Source organism: Sinocyclocheilus grahami, unplaced genomic scaffold (assembly GCF_001515645.1).
Source record: "Sinocyclocheilus grahami isolate Dianchi unplaced genomic scaffold, SAMN03320097.WGS_v1.1 scaffold21.1, whole genome shotgun sequence".
Lineage (NCBI taxonomy): Eukaryota > Metazoa > Chordata > Actinopteri > Cypriniformes > Cyprinidae > Sinocyclocheilus > Sinocyclocheilus grahami.
The window spans coordinates 1,356,755-1,377,161 of record NW_015505200.1 but is presented as its reverse complement, the minus strand read 5'-3'; the positions used below and the strand labels follow the sequence as shown (position 1 = coordinate 1,377,161).

The following is a 20,407-nucleotide window of genomic DNA, read 5'->3' as shown; positions in this document are numbered from 1 at the left end:
ATTTTAAAATGCAATTTATTCCTCTTATGACAAAGCCAAATTTTCTTCAGTATCACATGATCATTCAGAAATTATTCTAATATGCTGATTTGATGATCAAGAATAATTTATTTCTTAATATAATAATATACTTATACAAATATAGTAATATATAACACACTTAATTGCAAGGAATATTATAAACTGACTAGCTCAACAGGTCCAAACCTGTAACTTTTGCACTACAAGTAAAGAGCCTTAACCAGTAAGCCACCAATAATCCAACTAAAACACCTCCACCTCTCTACCTGTGAGCCAAAAACACACTAGTGACACATAAACATGAGACACAACGTGTACTGTACATCTGGCCTAGTTTTATTGTGAATACTAATAATTAAGATGATTAAAATAGTACATACAAACTAACGGGGTACATAGAACTGATACACCAAAAACAGTCATTTTCCCTGTGGATAAGGCTGACGTAAGGATAATCATCTCCATGTGCAAATGCTAAGGTGTTACATTAGAACTGGCCCGTGGTCCCAATTTCCCAGAATGTTCTCTATGAAATATCCACAAAAACTCTGATAACACTGGAGCTACAAAGAGACAGAGATGTGGGGTACTGCCTTAGTTTAGAGAAGGAGATTCAAAAAATGAAGTCTGCTCTCTTTAGTGTCAGTCTCTACCGTTGCCAGGACTTATGAAAATTAAGAGGTTAGTTCAATCATTCCACACGCTACAGTTCATTTACACATGATCATTCATTCCCAGGGGATACGGATAGTTTGGAAAAAAATCCAAGACAAGTTGCATGGAGTATTTCTGTCGCTTATTTTTAAACGGTTATGGAAAAAAGGGAAGGGTTCGAGTGCAGGGTTAATGCCATTCAGAGCAGAGGAAACGTATAATTTAAATGGACACATCTGAAATGAGGGTAATGAAAAGGGTAAATTAAAAGTGCATTATGTGGAGTAGCATTACTCCTCAACTTCCCATGTGCCCTTTCTACAGAAGAAGCAACTGCTTTGAACGTTATGCTCTAAAGACAGAAGTGAGCTGTCGTATATACACATCTGCACACAGGCAGAATATTACATCCTTCTATTAAAGTACTGTCAATTAAAACAGCAAAACAACAATCAAAATATAAATAAAATTCACTAAAAAACATTTGATCTTCTTAACACTGAAAACTGAGCTTAAAGACATTGGGGTGATAGGTCACTGTCAAGACAATGGCAGTGTTTTGTTTCATGGTTCTGGAGGAGAGGTGAGATGACTTCTGAGGGTCTGAACACTCTCTCTCATGCACAAACACACACACTAGTGATGAGAAATTAAAATTATGACGTAACCTCCCCTTCAGGACCTGTTGTGACAAACACTGGACTATCAGAACCTACATTGATACGGAAATGTATGTACAACACAAGCATGCTTTCTTTGCGTGTTTTCCTGTAAGAAACATCCAGTTAATTATTACTGTAATGACACTGCCAAATAAACCATATAACTTAGCATTCCTCATCACCTTCAACAAAATTTTCTTATAAAAGGGACCAAAAAAGTATAAGATCAAACAGAACCGCTCTGTGAGAACACCACCGGTTAGTAGTCAACAATCGGCACATCCTGTCCTGTCAGAAATAGTGTTTGTTTTTAGTGTCTTAAAGAAAAGGAGGAGAAGACAATCTAGGAGATAACTTTGTGTGAGCTGAATGTTCATTTATGACCGTATGTGTGTGTGTCTGTATGAGTCTCTAGGGGTCCTATAAGAGGGCTTTCTCAAGATAATGGGTCTGTTGGTTGTCTGCAGTAGCAGGGAGGCTCTGGGTGGAGGGCACGGTGTAGCCGGGGGTCTGGCTCATGGCCACTGGAACGCCGGCTGGGGTCTGGTAGGACTGGACATCAGCTGGAGGCATGCTGCCAGGAGTCGGGCTGTAGACTGGAGGCTGGCCCATGTGCATATGGACATCACTGAGAAAAAGGGGGACATTTAAAAAAAAAAAATTCAAATTGAAAAAATAAAAACATTTTATATAATTATACAAATATAATAACCATATTATTAACATATATGATCACCCTCCATGCATAATCAATAATAATAATAATAATTATTATTATTATTAATGCATTGATACAGCTTATTTTGTATTACTGTACACTAAATAAGCTTGTTTATTAACAACAAATTACTACATATTTTATCCATTTATATAAAATGTCATCGATAAAGCTTTTAATTTTTATTTAATAATAACAACATCAATAGTTATTTTTTAATGAACTGATACAGCTTTTTATTTTTATTTTATTTAAAATGTAATAATAAAGTAATAAAAACAAATGATCAAATATTTGACCTTACATACAAAATAATAATAATTATTATTATTAATGCATTGAAATGGCTTTTTCTTTAATAACAACATTAATAATGATTAAGGAATTGATATAACTTGTTTGATTTATTATTAATAACAATAATATCATTATTAAAGTATTGATACAACTTATGTTTTATCTATTATTATTATTATTTTTTAAATCATCATTATTATCATCAATGAATTGAACTAATGAATGGCTTAGAATAAATTATTATGTTAATTAAATAATTTATACAGCTTATCGTTTTTTTTTTTTTTTTAAATAGTAAAAATAATATTTTTTAAATATACTGAAATTGTTTTATTTGTGAAATATAATAAATTGTGATTACCTGGGAGCTGGCTGTCCAGCCATTGGTGTTCCTGTTTGGTTCATTGCAGAGAGCTGCTCCATTGGAACGTTGTATCCCGGGACTGCTGCGCTGCCCATTGCATACTGCCCTCCAGTGGACTGACCCGGGTACACCTGGAAATAAAACACAGAAACATACTAGTGATGGGAAGCTCGGATCATTTTACCGACTCGGACCTTTGAGTCTCGTTCAGCAAAATGAACGATCTTTTTCGTTCATTTTAGCAAAATATAATTAAAATGTTACGTGTTACTTCCCTAATATGTCTACTACTTACGCAAACGTTGATCACACTACAAACAATACAAAACTGCTATAAGAAACAGAAAAGATTAATTCATTGTTTACCTGGGTCTTCAGTCTATGATTAGCTCACCACCGCTTATCTGACAAGTCTTCGGGTTTGGGCTTATGAGGCTGTCACGTGATGAATGAACGACTCAAACCCGAAGACTCGAGATGAACTAATCAATTCTCTTTCCGGCTCAGACTGCATAGGGTAAGCTTATGGGGCTGTCACGTGATGAATGAACGACTCAAACCCGAAGACTCGAGATGAACTAATCAATTCTCTTTCCGGCTCAGACTGCATAGGGTAAGCTTATGGGGCTGTCACGTGATGAACGAATGACTCGAAAAACCCGATGACTCGAACCAGGTGAACTACTTGACTAATTCCAGTACAGAACCTATAGGATGTTGCGCATGCGCGCACTTTTTTTAGTACCACCTCGGTTGAGGTTCCAAGTGAACCGTACCGTTACCAAACCGTGACGTGTAAACTCTGCTGATCACGGATTGGCCGGAGAGAATCGTCACTACCTGCGTCACTGAACTTTACTGAACTAGATTTAAATCAGCACAGCCAGCGAAAGATCAAACGCAACTGTTTTGAACGAGCGCATCTTTTTTAACAACCAAAACGTGGCTGTTTCGCTGTCTGTTGAGGAAATACAGACGTTCCTCTCGTTGATACCAGAGGAGCGGATCCAGCGAGAGCTTGATGGGGCGAGGCAGAATGAAAAAGTTTTTCAGGAGTCACGGCAGTAGAGGCGGCGCAACTATAAACGACACGTGAATAATCCCGCCCACTCTAAAGCGGTACTGAACTGCAGTGGAAATGCAAACCGAGCCGTGTCGTACCGTACTGAGCCGAGTCGTACCACGCAGTGGAAAAGCGCCATAATATACCACTGCCAAAACAATCAACCACAAATAGCCATCATAACAATTTAAATCACACTAGCAAACTAACAACATATACACTTTGATCATTTGACAGACTCACCTGTTGGGCAGCGTTTGGGGTCTGCTGCATGTAGTATTGCTGGCTCTGTAGTTTGGCATACATAGCATATACTGGGTCTTCATTCATTAGCTTAGCATAGAGAGACAGCGCTTCCATGACCTTCACGTTCAGATCGGACAGCTCTGAGTGTTTTCTGAAAACAAACATGGCAGATTTATTACATGTGAGATCTATGGGGAATGACGTGTGCATTCGTCTCATTGGATTTCATTCACTATTGAAATCACAAATTATTGGAGGTTTGTTAACAGGCTTTGCTAGACATGGAAGGATGGATTTTACATTAAATTAGTTTTTAGATGGGACTTTTTGGATACCTGTCAATGTCCTCCAACTTCTGATCAATGAGAGGACCCATCTGGTTGCAAGCAGCTAATTGGGAGAGGAGGAACAACTATGAATCAACGAATCAATCTCTACAACACAGAACCAACGGATACGGTTTTAGACTCACCCTCCAGCTGCAGGAGTTCACAGGTGTCTGACTGGTCGTCTGTTGGGTCTGCACTCTGGATCATCTGAAGCAGCTGGTCCATTTTCTCCTGCAGAACATTGCAAAGACATTACAAACTAGACTGCATGAGAGCTGCTACAACTTATTTTAACACAGTTCTCGACCGAGAGCATCTGATGTCTTTGAAGGGAAATGGTGAATAGTGGATCATTCATTTCACTGTGCAATTTAATGTGCTTTGTAGTAGTAAGGGGTGTGTATGAGGCAAATCAATCAAAGCAATACAGTGCCAAATACTGTGAGAAATATGCAGCCTCACCTCATCAATGTAGACAGGCTCTGGCTCCGGTTCAATCGTCTCTACCTGGACGTCTTCACTGAACTGCACGGTCTTCTTCTCGGTTTTCACTAAGGAAGGAGAAATATTAAAGATGGCAGTGTAATGTAATAAGCAGAGAACAGACATCCAAAAAGATGTTGTGACAATGCACACCAGGGCCCAAAAGTCTGAGACCACATTGAAAATGTGGAATCAAAAATAATTTCAACCTGGAAATAAACAAAAATGGACATTTGGAAGATTCTGTTTTTTAAAGCAAGCATTTTGTGACATTGATCATGTGAATTCCTTTGTACAGATAGTCAAATGTTCTTCCAGAGAAGCTCAAAATGCTCTTTGCATCGTTCTCCAATCATGCTAGAGAACATGATCAGCAGGTTTTACCCAAACTTGCAGAGTTCATGCAGTATTTGAAAAAAAATCCCCAGTGGTCTCTGATGTGTGGCCTCCGATGTATGTTTTTCATTGTACTGAAATAGTGAATGAGTAATATACACCATTCAAAAGTTTGGGATCAAAATATATATTTTTTCTGACAGTCTCTTATGCTCAGCAAGGCTACATTTATTTGATAAAAATACAGTAATATAGTGAAAAGTTATTCAAATTTACAATAATAATATTTTTTTTTAATAAATCTGGTTCCTGTGGCTTAGTGGTAGAGCATTGCGTTAGCAGCACAAAAGTTGTGGGTTCAATTCCCAGGGAACACACATACTGATAAAAAAAAAAAAATTATAGCCTGAATGCACTGCAAGTCGCTTTGGATAAAAGCGTCTGCTAAATGCATACATTTTATTAAATGTAATATATAAATCTATTTTAATATATTTTCAAGTGTATTCCTGTGATGGCAAAGCTAAAAATTTTCATCAGTCATTACTCCAGTCTTCAGTGTTGCATGATCCTTCAGAAATCATTCCAGTATGCCGATTTGCTGCTCAAGTCGCATTTCTTATTATTACCAAGTATGAAAACAGTTGTGCTGCTAATGTTTTTGTGTAAACCATGATACATTATTGTCAGGATTTTTTGAGGACTAGACATTTTCTTTTACAGCATTTATTTTGATCAACTTAATGCACCCTTGCTGAATAAAAGTATTAATTTTCTCCAAAACAAAAAAAACTTGAAACTATTAGAAAATATTGTGAAACAGGAAGAGACTGCAAGGGCTACAAACTGTTGCCTGGAAAAGAGTAGATGTGACAGCTTTACTTACTCATCTCAGGCTCTGCTGTCAGGTCTGCCGTCACAAAGTTTGAGGGAAAAAGCCCAACACCCTGATACGTCTCACCCTTCCACCAGTTAGGGTCACTATGATAGAGAACAGATGCTTAAGCCACCGCCGACTAATTAAAAAAAAAAAAAAAAAAATTTACTCTTTGACTGTGCTTGGAATCATTCACTCAGTCTCTACAGAGTGCTGAATGCCTACTAACCACCTCTACTTTGAAACACTACTTCGGTTTCATAGTCATGTGCTTGTAGCTTAGCAACCAAAATTAGCTGAATTGATTAAACTGACCAAAGTGGAAACAAGCCTTCCAAACAGAATGAAAATGACAAAAAAAATGTGTAGTGAATTTCATATGAAGGCAATGATTTCAAACACAGCCTGTGAGTGCAATTCTTCGTGACCATTAATGAACGGAACCAGATTAACCTGTCATCCAGGATGGTGATGATCTCGCCTGATTTAAAGGTGAGCTCATTGTCCTCGGCTGCCTCAAAGTCATAGATGGCCCTGACCTTTCTGCCTTCAGCCTTGTGAGATGTGAGGAGGCTGCTGGTGCTCGGGTAGAGGCCAGACAGAGAGACCTGAGGCTGCTGCTGTTGCCGCTGGTCCTTCAGAGACAGTTCGATCGCTGAGAAAGGGAGAGAGAGCGAGAGCGAGAGAGAGAGAGAGAGAGAGACAGAGAGATTACCTCTCTTTCTTCAATGCAATTCATCGCAGACCTCAGCATTATGGATTTGTGGCCACCTTTAGCAATGTCTTCTTCTTCTTTCTTGTTTGTTGATGTTGCAGGGTCTTTAGCTACTAATGCAGGACTGGCTTTAGCTTGTTCTGCTGCCTGAACCAATAAAGTTGAACATCTCATTACTTAAACATTCATAAACATACACATATTTTCTCTTTAAAACTCATTCACACAACGTCTGACATGACAAAACAACACAAGTTAACATTCAACACTCAATATATTATACACTGTCTGCATATAATATAATGGAAAAAAGGAAACAAAAAGAAAAGGAAAAGGAAAGGGGGAAAAAAAGAGAATGAAAATAAATTTATAAGAATAACAGCCAAGTTTATTTCTAAATACAAAAAATACAACATTTTATAGCTGTATACATTTACAGTTAGGGGTCAGCAAGATTTAAAAAAAATGTTTTTGACATAAGCCATATGCTTACAAAGCATTTAATCAAAAATTGTATGAAATATTATATTAAAAAAAAACGGTTTTCTATTTTAATATATTTAACATATTTAATATTATTATTTTATTATGTAAATTATTCCTGTGATAAAGCTACTTTTATGAGTAGAAAGTTCAAAAGAACAGCAATTATTTGACATATAAATATATTTTATAACCTTATAAATGGCACTTTTGATCAATTTAATACATCTTTGCTGAATAAAAGTATCAACTAAAAAAATTTAAATATATATCATACGGACCCCAAACCTTTGAACGGTAGGGTCTATATGTTTGTGTGTGTGTGTGAGTGTGGAGCTGGACTGGGCTGCTCACCTGAGAGCCCACGGCAGGGAAGATGACGCCCTGTTCTCTGAGGTTCTTGATCATGGCCGATATGAGGCTGAGCTGGGGGTCATTACGGAAATCCTCAGCCCATTCCACCATCAGAGCCTTCAGCTTCTCACACACTTTTGGATGACCCTTGGGAAGAAAAGACAAAGCATCAGTCTTTTGCTGCTGGACTAAACAACTGAAGCATTGCTACAAACAAAAGGAAACATGTACCTTATTTAGCACATTGCTAACTTCACTAGCAAATTCCCTGGAGCAGACCTCTAAATGGAATATTTTTCCACAGTTTGACACACACGCACCCAGTAGCTAAGGAAGAGAAAGCACTCATTTTATTCTCAACAGCTCATTAATGGCCTAGAAAGCATTAAGAAACATTTGCCATACCGTCAATGCTTGCATGGCAACATGCGGATCCTTGTGATTCACTCTTCTCATTACAGACCGCAGACATTCTTTAGGCCTTCACAAGACAAGCAATAACATTTAACCTGTTAAACACCCATTCATCTAAAAGACACTCTCAAAAACATCCTGCATGCTCGTTCACTAACCCAGTGCGAAACTGTCCAATCTTGTCACAAATGTCCAAAATGAGGCCCCAGTCCTCAGCTGTGTTCATCTCACTTGTCGCTTTCTCTGCAAAAGAATAGTAACTCAAATTTTTATCCCTCATAATGATAAATGTTTCCTGTGATTTCCACAGATTCAACATGCAAATTAATGAATGTGTAGGCCTTAGGCTTGCCGCGATAGACAGTGTTGACGGTGATTTTTTTATAGTAATAAAAATCATTTAGTTCAGTAAAAGAACAACAGACACTACAGTTAAAAACTGAACGCGGCTGCTCAATGCAGCGTGCCGAACGACAGTCGCATCACAGATCAGATTTAATTTCTCCAGTGAGGAGAGTGAGTCGAGCTGACTGACAAGAAGAGTGGGGGGAGACAGACAAGACGATCGCGAGTGATTTAGTTTCTAAACGAAATGCAAAAGCGCCTGTTTGGCAGTATTTTGGGTTTTGAAAAGCCTGTTGACTTTTGCCGTTTATCTAAGGTGATTTTGGAAGATTTTTTTAAACATTCGTTTCTTATTTAATTGGTTCCACAATGTTTGCTGATTTTTACTTTATTTAAACTGTCATTTATTTATTTTATTTTACATTCGTTTTGCTAATAAACGTTCTACGTTTCTTATTTATTTGGTTATATATTATACATGTTTACTCATTTCCAGTTTTGTATACCTATTAAACTTTTTGCAAATTATTTGTTATTTTATATTAAGAATAGCTTGCCCTATAGCATGGTGTATTTGTATTAGTTTTGTTAATAAAAGTTCTATGTTTTATATATAGGCTAAAGTGAGTTTGACGTTGTATTTTGTTGTTGCATTCAAGCAACTGACGCCTAACTGCCGTTACTTCAAAAGTGAAGGTAAAATGCGCACGCTGCTTTTACAAGCTATTTAAAAGCCAAGGAAAGCGAGGAAAAGCGGGAACGCCCCGCCCCCGCGGTGATACCGGTATTACCGGTGTTATCACACGTCGATTAACCGGTGGGAAAATTTCCCCACCGTCACAACCCTATAGTAGGCCTATCTGTGAAAGGCCACAGGTTCTGTTACACCTCATCACAGAAACCAGAATCAGGAACTAGCCAGTGCTTGAGAAAAAAATGCCACTGAAAGGGACAAAAATAGCCCAGATATTTAAAATGTGAAGGCAACAAAAAAATCAGATATAGGCCTATCTCTATGTATACACTACCGTTTAAAAGGTTGGAGTCTGTAAGATTTTAGCTTTTTTTTCACGTCTCTTATGCATTTCAAGGCAGCATTTATGCATTTATCAAAATGACAGTAAAAATACACCAAGAAATTAGATTTTGTGCTCAAGAAACATTTCTTATTATGCTGAAAGTTGTGCTGCTTAATATTTTTGTGGAAACTGTGATTTTTTTTTCTGGATTCTTTTATGAATTGAAAGTTCAATAGAACAGCATTTATTTGAAATCGAAATCTTTAGTAACATAAGTGCATCCATCAATTTAATACATACTTGCTGAATAAAAGCATTTTACAAAAAAAAAATAAATGTTAAATCTTACTGCCCCGACAATTTGAGTTGAATTACTGAAATAAATTAACTTTACCACGACATTCTAATTTATTGAGATGCACCTGTATGCTTTTACATTAGATTTAAGAATGTGGCTTTAAGCAGACGCCTGTTAATTTTTTCATATTAACTGTGTCAAAATATTTTGTTATGCATCTCTATTTACAACAACTTTTCTATTTGATGTAGATTTGACTTTAAAATTAATAGTCATAATTGTTTAAAGTCCCATGAAAATCAATTCCAGCCCAGGCAGCAAATATTTCCTCTTAATAAAAAGAAGTTAATTTTACGACACTTATAGAAAGCAATAAGCCTGTTTACAGAAGGTTAACCAGTGACCTACATCTGTTGTGAGATTCTGTTAGTCAATCCAGCAAGCTGTCAAACAGACACAGGGGTTAACCAAAACAAACACACATTGGCCTTGTTCAGTATCTGTGATCTGTTACAGAAACACCCCAACAACATTTACAATAAACAAAACTGGCTAGGAGACCAATTCTACACAGAAAATGCGTCTATGCCATCAGACCAGCTCAAACAATGACATCTGCAGCTAACGTTACTGTACATCACACCAGCAGTCACTGCCAAAATCTGACGCTCCCCACATCACAATGATTTCATCTGCAACGTCTGAACACACTCAGATCGACTCATACGTGAATGTGCAACCTAGCCTTAAGCTAAATTTCATCCACTTCCAAAAGTGCGTGCATTTATATTATAACCGCAGGCTGCGCTCTTTTAATGATTGCCCCATTAAAACTATTACCAGCAGGCTCATAATACAACAATAACATACACAACGCCATAATCTTAATAATAGGATATTATAATGAATCCAGTCATGCAGTTGGAACAACACCAGTCAGCAAAACAAACACGGCTAAAAATACAGAAAAGGAGAACTTGAAGCTGGAGACATTTGCAGCGTCACCGTATGAACCGTTAGCTCGTGCGCGAACGCTTCAGATGAATTAAACCATTAAGAGTGATACAGCTCAAATCATCTGAAGTGAACTGCAAAGCGTCTGTTTTTACTCAACAGTGCACTGTCAGTGTCATACAAGTAGAGAAAATTAGAATTCTGCTCGCTAGCCGCCAGCCACAGCTTCTTCAGCTACAAACTTGGCTAGCCATCAGGCTAATAACACGTTAAGCTGTCTAGCTGTGAAACTGTTGTCATTCATGCCTACGTTAATACTTTCAGGGTAAAACCACTAGTGGGAATTATTTAATCACTGGAATGCTATTGCGAAATTCGCACAAATAGTTAGAGTGATATCGAATAGAAACAAAAAGCCGGTGGGTTGCCTTGAACAACAATAGACACAGATGAGCTCCCGTTAGCTCGCCTGCTAACTGCATGACATCTCAAACTTACCAACATCTTGATCAAAGGGATTTGACGTGAAGAGAGGCATGGCCGAGATATACACGCAACGAAATCTAAGCTTGATCCTCTTCGTGTCCCTGTCAGCACTTGGTTAAACGTGAATTAATAAACATAATAAAATAGAAACTACACTTAGTGTTGCTGATGGGATCCCCTCCTCAGTCACTTAGTACTCGCAGCCCTACATCGGTGCATTCTGGGTAACAACAGTTATTGCTGGTGTTGAAACACACAAACAGCTGGGCACATCCAAATAAATATGAGCGCGATGTGAACGAGATGTTTGTTATTTGACACAGGAATCTGTTACAAGGATAGTGTAAATGATGACTTTGTGAAAGTTAGGGAAAATACAGCTGATGAATCATATGACTTAATCACATGGTACTCTGACTCGGCAGTCACCAGATGATATCAATTTATATGAGTGTATTTGTAATATATTTATAATATGTATTGTATTTACTATACTTAAACTGTCATTTATTCCTGTGATGGCAATAGCATCTTCTACTTTAGTCTTCGGTGTCACATCATGATCCTTCAGAAATCATTCTCAAGAAACATTTTTATTTCATTTTTTATCAATGTTGAAAACAGTTGTGCTGCTTAATATTTATGCAGAAACCATAATATATTCACATGGGGTATGTGTGTGTGTGCTTTTAATAGAAATTACTGCCATTAGACTGAGCAAAAGTAAAAAAACATTTGGAATGTTACAAAAGATTTCTATTTGTAATAAATGTTTCTACAAAATATTAAGCATGTCGCAAAAACTGTTTTTATCTTTGATAATAATAAGAACATGATTAATAACTAAGCACCAATAATAATTGAGCACGGAATCAGCATATTAGAATGATTTCTCAAGGATCGTATGACACTGAAGAGGAGTAATGATGCTGAACATTCAGCTTTGCATCAAAGGAATAAATTACATTTTAAAATATATTTGAATAGAAAAGTTATTTCACATTGTAATACTATTTCACAATATTGCTGTTTTTTAACTGTATTTTTGATCAAATAAATGCAGCCTTAGTGAGCATAAGATACTTTTTTTTAAACATTCAAAAATCATGTTTTCAAAAAGTACTGTATATATATATATATATATATAAAAGTGAATATAAACAGGCACAAAATGTGTATATAGACAGACAAATATACACTGGCAAGTCATTCTTAACAAAGCAGCTGAAACTGTTACTGCATTACAAGTAGGACATTCCTCAATAAAACATTTATCAAAAGAATAACAAAAATGTCAACATAAAGCATATTGAAAAATACCAACTATATTTTATTTCAGATAAAAACATGGTCTTTGATGATGACTACATACAGTACATGTACATGTATTAAAATACACAACTATTTTATACATAGCTACTGCATAATCAAATATTTGAAAAATTCAAAGCTTTAAAGATGTATTCATAAAATCACATCAATGATGTCCAAGACGTAAGTAGTAAAACTCTGGTGTGAACAAATTTTGGAGTATAGTCATTACAACCTATCAACATATTAATTGTAGCTTTACGATTGGCTGTTAAAAGCTTTATTTTAATTAAAGCAGCTACAAAGCTTCATTGTATTGCACTGGAGTAATGTGGCATCAGCTTTGTTAATGACACAGGTAAAACAGGTATTTACAATCACATGATTACAATACATTACAGCTTTTCATTGATCTAAACATTAACATGACTGGTGATCAGTGTATTGTATAGTTTGCAGTCTTGAATCGTTCGTGATTGTCGATGACATTTGCTTTTGTGTCCGTCACACATGCGGAACTCTGGGCAAAGCGATCGTTCATGCTGTGTGAGAGGATACTGTGACAGGAGTCATCTGAACTGTCTTTGTGATTGTCTTATCCAATATTTTCTGTTCATTCACAACAGGTGCTATAAAACTGGAACTTTGGCTGTGAATAATGGAGAAACACCTCAATAAATTATATGAACTCGAGCACACCAAGCAGATAACACTTTTCAACAAAAAAAAGCTAAAAATATATGCAAGAAACAAGAATCGCAACTTACATTCATTAGTTCGTTCACAAATGAAACCAATGCGTTCTGTGCAGAAAAAGTCATTCCAACTGCCCTCATGTATTAACCCTGCACAGTCCTCCCCAGCCTCGTGACCATGGCTCCAGTTATCAGGCTGTCCAGGTTTCCATTTCCTTTCAATTAAAATTAGACAAGACTAATGGGTAATGTTTCCTCACACTGCCATTTCTTCATTATATTACTGAGGATCCTCAAGATAATGGAACAAATGTTATACTGGATACACATTATGTACAGTGGGTATAGAAAAGAATCACCCCTTTAAAATAATCACGCTTTGTTGCTTTGCAGCCTGAAAAGAAGACGGACACAGTTTTTGTTTTATCCAGCTGTATTTACTCAGTGCAAATTATAGCATCCAAGTGAAAGATAATACAAACATGTCAGTATTTTGTTGAACCACCTTTTGCTTTACAGCCTTTAGTCTGTTGGGATATGTCTCCATCTCTACTAACTTCACATCTAGACTTTGCAATATTTGCCCACTCTTCTTTGCAGAACTGCTTAAGTTCAGATCAACTTGATGGTGAGCGTTTGTGGACTGCAGTCTTCAGGTTATTCCACAGATTTTCAATGGGGTTTAAGTCTGGGCTCTGACTAGGCCATGCAAGGATATTCACCTTTTTCTCCTTCAACCACTGTGTGGTCAGTTTTGCTGTGTGCTTTGGGTCATTGTCATGTTGGAAGGTAAACCTTCCTCCCACTGACAACTTTCTGGAAGAGGGTAGCAGATTTTCCTCCAGCAATTGATGGTATCCATCAAATACATTTTTTCTTCTATCTTGACAAGTGCTCCAGTCCCTGCTGCAGAGAAACACCCCCATAACAGGATTTCACCACCTCCATGCTTTACTGGAGGAATGCTGTTATTTGGATGGTGAGCTGTATTGGATTTCGGCCAGACATATCGTTTGGTGTTAAGGCCAAATAATTAAATTTTAGTCTCATCTGCCTCAGAATCTTCAAGGTGTGTTTTGGCAAAGCTCAGTTGTGACTGCATGTGGCCTTTCTTGAGGAGTGGCTTTTTTTCTTGCAACCCTCCCATACAAGCCACATTTGTGGAGAATTCTGTGATATTGTTGACACATGCACACAATGACCACTCTGTCATAAATTCCTGCAGCTGCTTCAGGGTTGCTGTAGGCCTCTGACCAGTTTCCTCCTGGCTCTTTCATCTGGTTTGGAGTGACATTCTGATCAGGGACATTTTAGTTAATTTAGTGTTTTCATAAAAAGCCTTATTTTTATGCATTTTTTCGTTGCAAAAAAGAAAAGAAAATACACATGCGGCTAATCGCATGGGAGGACAGACTAGGATCATACCATTATGTGAAAGGAGGAATGGGGACACACGCGCCGAAGACAGCAAGTATAGTGGTACAGGCCAGGTACACAGAGAGACGGGGGAGCCGGATTTAAATGCAAGCGCGTTGGTTAAGGTAATGGTAGGAATACACTGCATTGTTGCAACATCGGTCCCCTCAGAGTGAGTCTTCTCAAAAACAGGATGAATAATCACAGAGAGGATAAATCGCATCAGCACATCCAAGCTGAGGCATCTGATATTTCTGAATGCCAACCTGTACTAAAGACTAAAGTGTCTTAATGTTAAGACTTTTGCCTTTATTTGTTTGCTGTGGTTCTGTGTTCAATTGTTCAATTCAAGTTTTATTAAAATGTAAAATAACAGTATTATAAAAAAAAAAAAAAATTGCATAAAAATAATTATGAAAACACTGAATTAAAAAAATGCTTACCAACACACAAACCATTAACAACTGCTAAATTAGGCTAAAATAGAAGGATCCCAGTGATACTAAATAAAGAGCCATTTAGGAGCCTTAAGAGCCGGCTCTTGTAAGTGAGCCGAGCCAAAAGAGCCGAACTTCCCATCACTACTGTCCACAGCTTTATTCCAGAGATCTTTTAACAGTAACTTGCCACCCATAGTTGATTGTTTGCTTCAGTTGCACTACCAAGGACTGAAACGCTCCAGGAAAGCTCTTTTCATGCTGAGCTACTCAAAATGACCACAGCTGATCATAGTTGAAAGTCAAATGGCTTTGTGTGCCATTGAGAAGATGATTAGCTACGCCTGACTGAGTTTACAAGTCATTTTTAGAAGGGGGGCAGAGGGTGATCATTTTTCCAACTCAGTGATTGTGGTTTTTGATTAAAAAAAAATGTCTGACATGTTTCTGTTATATCTTTCACTTGGATGTTACATGGATGATACAGCTGGATAAAACATAAACTGCGTCCGTCTTCATTTCAGGCTGCAAAGCAACAAAATGTGATTATTTTAAAGGGGTTGATTCTTTTCTATACCCACTGTATTATATACAAACTGGAGTAACAATAATAGAGTTCATTAGTATTTTATTTCAGATATTCACTCACGAATAGTTGGGCAGGCTCCCGTCCACCCATCTCCAGATGTTTTCCTCAACACTGTCAGTGAGGCCCAGCCAGAAGTAGCCCTTTCCAGAAATCTGCTTCTTTATCCATAGCTGTGACAGATAATAAAGTAGGCATTGTGTAATATATTTATAGATTAATGTTAGGTCTAAAACTCAAGAGTTCTAACACTGTGAGCTGTTTTAATACAGTTAATTCTGGTTAAGACATATTACATATTCGTGAATAGTATCCAGGATTTACCTGCTCATCTTCATCATTGATAATCAGCATAGTTGAACTCTTGTTGCTGCATCTTTCCTTCGTTTCATCAAAGTTCAAAGTCTCTGATGAGAAGTAGAAACATTTGTCTCTGAAGCTCTTCCACTGAGGTGGACACCCTTAGATAAAAAAAGAAAACATTAAAATATTATCACATCTTCACTTGTGCTTGAAAGTAGCACTTACACAAAAGACTGGTTTTTATACTACTCAAGTCTTCAAGTTGTAAGGAAATTGGTATGAAGATGCAAACTGTGCTGTAATTAGTGATATCATGTTTTGTGCAGAAATCATATTTTTGTACTGTCCCTACATAATAATTTTTTTTAAAGTAACATCAGTTATACATAAAAGTAAAAAAGTGAAAGTGAAATTGACATGTAGCCAAGTACGGTGTCTTATACTCGGAATTTGTGTTCTGCATATAACCCATCCAAGTGCGCACACACACAGCAGTAAGTAGTGACACACACACACACACACACACACACACACACACACACACACACACACACACACACACATCCGGAGCAGTGGGTAGCCGTTTTTGCTGCAGTGACCAGGAAGCAGTTGTGGGATCGGTGCCTTGCTCAAAGGTCTCACCTCAGTCTTGGTATTGAGAGTGGAAGACTTCTCCCACCAACAATCCCTGCCGGTACTGAGACTCAAACCTGTGACCTTTGGGTTACAAGGCCGATTTTCTAACCATTAGGCCACATCTGCCCTAATTCAAATTTCCCTAATAGGAATTTTGACAACTTTTAACAACTGTATGAACTGTTCTCAAATGTCAAATATTTTGAGATCCTTATTTGATATAAAACAACATATCCATCAGAGTATGTGAGCGGAGTGGAGCTCTATTATTGTTTCCCCTCCGCGCTCCGAGCATTTAATAATCACTCCGCTCCAGCTCCACTCCGGGTTCCCCATTTCCCGCTCCCGCTCCACTCCTCGCTCACTGATATCAGAAACACCGCTCCGCGGCTAAAGTATTTCAGTGTGTTTGAAATATCACAGTTATGTTCATAATGTATATTAAAAGAAAAAAATAAAAGAAATTAAATGACAGAAGCATTTCAAAGTGGATTATTGGAACACTAGTGTGCAAACTTTTTTCCTACCACATGACAAGCTAATAACCTGGTTGTCAGCATTAAAAAGTAGGCTGATTTCTGCTCATTCGAAATCGGATCCAGATGAAGTAGCACTGTATAAGATTACATTTGTTTGAATGCATTATTGAGAGAGCGATTGCGCATGAATAAGTGTTGTACCTGTTTAAATCATGATTTCACCTGAAAATATTCAGTATCTAGAGGAAACAAACAAATTCCTTAATACCTACCCTATAGCTTCCCACTATGTCCATTGCCATCAACATAGCCTTCACATTCTTTCTGATTTGAGTGATCCTTCTCTATCAAGCTAGCTAAATATGTTTAACGTGATTCTTGCTAAATGTGCAGTTATATTACGGGCCGTTGGCATGAATTGTACTCGTGATGGAGCGGTGGTGGAGCGCTCTTGGAGCGAATGAAAACCACGACGCTCCGACTTTTAAAAAAACTGCTCCTCGCTCCATTCAAAATCACACCGCTCCACTCCACGCTCCGCTCCGCTCACATACTCTTGATATCCATATTACATCAAAACAAAATGATTTATTCTGTATAAACTCTAATATCTAATAAATGGCCTGTATTAAGTGTATGTAAACAGTGACAGTGAGTACAAGAAAAGCTAGTACCTGGTGTACTTGTAGGGGGTGGCGCTACCTGGCGGTTGACAAAGCCTTGTGGATTTACCGGGGGCACAACTACTGGTGCAGGAAGTCCTGGTAATCCAGGAGGTCCAGGTGGGCCAATGGGGCCAACGGGCCCACGGGGTCCTTCCAGTCCTGCAGGCCCAGCTGGCCCTCTGAGTCCTTGTGGCCCTTGCGGCCCTTGAGGACCTGGCTGACCATCTCTTCCGGGCAAACCAGGTATACCAGGGTCACCTTTATCTCCCGACGGCCCCGCCCTGCCCCCTGATCCTCGAGAACCCTTTGGCCCAGGGCTTCCTCTTGATCCAGGTGGCCCTTTCATCCCTGGTACACCAGGAGGCCCCATTGGTCCCCTTTCTCCTTTAGACCCAGCAACACCAGGTGCTCCTTTTTCACCATTTTCTCCTTTCTGGCCAGCTTTGCCAGGCAGCCCCTGGGACCCTTTGTCTCCCCGAGGACCTCTGGGACCAGGAGGACCTGAAATGATGAAACAAAGAAATTAATTTTCACTCTAATTGTCTAAAAGCACATATTTCCATATGTACAATGTGTTTACTTTTATAAATGTAGACTTTTCAAGGAGATCACTCATTGATTCAGTCTGACGGCACTCACACAGCCATGTTTTGATTGCATATTATACTGTAGCTGCAAATATCAGAATTTTAAATAATTAAAAAAACATTAAATAATATTTGAAAACACTTTATTAATTTGTATTAATTTTTAAATACTTTATTAATTTAGTATTATTATTCAGTTATTCAATTCAGTTACTAAATATTAATTGCATTAAAGCTGAAATATAAACACTAATTGAAAAACTTAAAATGAACAAAAAATAATAATTTCTAAACAAAAAATAAAAATGTTTCCTGTGCAACTAATTGAAACAAGTTAAGTTATTATATAAACTTATTAAGCTATTGTATGTTATTATTATATAAATAAGTTATATAGATTAAGTTGAAAACTAAAATTAGCTGGAAATAAATAAAAACTAAAACAGTATATAAATAATACTAAAATAACACTACTTACTATAAATATGAATTCAAATATAAAATAGGAATGATTAAGTTGTGTATAACAAAACAGAATCTTTCTAATTAAGTGTTTGTAATCAATCCATTTTAATCAATAGAGGCCTAGCCTGACATCTTACCCTGAAGGATAGTGAAATTCGTGATGAGCTGCGAGTGTTTGCTGTCGACCAGTTTCATTTCCTCCATGACTATGGAGAGGCTGCTGACCTCTTTGTCGAGCCTGGCGGTGAGTTCTTCCTGCTGGGTTTTGAGCTCTGTGTTGTCGGCTCTAGTTTCTGCCACACTGCTGTTCAGCCCCAGCAGCAGGTCCGAGTGCCGGGCCAACGTCTCGGAACAGCTGCGAAGACCATTCAGGTCCACACTGATCACTCCAAGCAGTTGCGTGGCGAAGCTTACATTCCCTGTTATGCGGTCCATTTCCATCTCGTTATGGTCAAGACGTACCTCTAGTGCATCAAACTTCAGGGAGGTGGCATTGTCGTGGTCTCGCTGCTGGTCCATGAGCTCACGCAGGCTCTGGTCGTGGCTGTCGGCGATGGCCGAGGCATTCTGCACCTGCTCTGAGACCGAGTTCAACTGAGAGGTCACATCCTCCAGAGCGTCACTGTTAGAGCGAGTCAGCACAGAATTGTTAGCAGCTAAGGCCTGAAGGTTCTGAACCTTCTCCCTCAGCCAGTCAGCATCTGCTTTCGTCTGCCTAGCCACCTGCTGAAGGCTCTGATAGTCATTCTTAAGCTTCTGGACAGCCTGGCTAGTGTCCTCCACCGACCTCTGGAGGGAGCTGATGAGGTTCCTTTGCTGGGTCTGGGTGAAGTTCAGAGTGCTGATGCTGTGGGTGTTTCGGCCCTGTTCGCTCGTCTGCAAATGAAGATCCATCTGGAGCCGCACTGTGTCCGTCTTTAGTCCGTCAATCAGGCCGCTGTATGAGTTTAAGGTATGGTTTACTTTGCTAATGACATTGGCATTGCTCTCCAACAGATCTCGCAGTGAGTGATGTCCACTCTGCATGTCCTCGCCAGCTAGCCGTAGCTCATTGAGAACAGCTCTGTTGTTAGAAGCCTTCACAGCAACGTCACTGAGCTGCTTCTGCAAGGTCTGAATTTCCAACTTGAATGAGAGGAGTTCACTGGTGGCATTCTCTGACTTCTCTCCCGTTTGACCATCTTCACATCAAATTTAGAAGTTTATTATGTGAAAAAAAAGGATTTAGAGCAGCTGAGTTAATGATGTATAAGAGTGTTCATTATACATATTTAATGATTCATTTAATTTAATGGCTCATATTTACTGACTTGTAATCAAGTAAAAAGTTTTATTTTCCTTACAACTTGAATTAAAACAATTTAAATAATTTACCCAATACAATATATTAATATATTTTTAATGTATAAAATGTATATAAAAAGTTTTTGGAAAGTCATGTGTAATTTTACTATATTTATTAAAAAGTGTCATAAAAAGGTCCAAAATTATGGCTTTTCCAGATAAAGGTTTTTCAAATATAAACAGTGAAGTTTTTAAATAAATAAATAAGATTATACTAAACTACATAAGGTTTTATTTTCAACATTTTCATTCTGTTATTGAAGATAATAAACATAGTTAATAAAGTAATTAACTTTTATCTTCATTATGATAATAGGGCAGTTGTATCATCATCATCCTTTTTGACGTAATGCCTCCAAAAAAGA

The 20,407-nt window shown here is 37.8% G+C and overlaps 2 protein-coding genes across 2 annotated transcripts in view; both read right to left on the bottom strand.

Moving 5' to 3' along the window:
* Positions 1–338: 338 nt before the first annotated feature.
* Positions 339–11,391, bottom strand: LOC107556673 (signal transducing adapter molecule 1-like). The gene is made up of 14 exons (XM_016239840.1): positions 11,131–11,391; positions 8,175–8,259; positions 8,008–8,083; positions 7,834–7,929; positions 7,603–7,749; positions 6,822–6,912; positions 6,504–6,705; positions 6,060–6,154; positions 4,817–4,905; positions 4,498–4,585; positions 4,361–4,415; positions 4,023–4,176; positions 2,714–2,847; positions 339–1,965 (listed from the first exon to the last, which is right to left on the bottom strand). Exons 1-14 carry the CDS (start codon positions 11,168–11,170, stop codon positions 1,758–1,760), a joined length of 1,560 nt encoding a protein of 519 aa, XP_016095326.1. The 5' UTR covers positions 11,171–11,391; the 3' UTR covers positions 339–1,757.
* A 1,061-nt stretch (positions 11,392–12,452) lies between these two features.
* LOC107558147 (collectin-12-like) overlaps positions 12,453–20,407 on the bottom strand; it is a 21,889-nt gene continuing 13,934 nt past the window's right edge. The window contains exons 4-9 of the mRNA XM_016241774.1: positions 18,836–19,879; positions 17,656–18,147; positions 15,888–16,024; positions 15,627–15,736; positions 13,197–13,339; positions 12,453–13,078 (exon numbers count right to left, since the gene is read on the bottom strand). Of these exons, the coding sequence (XP_016097260.1) occupies positions 13,059–13,078; positions 13,197–13,339; positions 15,627–15,736; positions 15,888–16,024; positions 17,656–18,147; positions 18,836–19,879 (1,946 nt within the window). The 3' untranslated portion in view covers positions 12,453–13,058. The remainder of the gene's footprint in view (positions 13,079–13,196; positions 13,340–15,626; positions 15,737–15,887; positions 16,025–17,655; positions 18,148–18,835; positions 19,880–20,407) is intronic.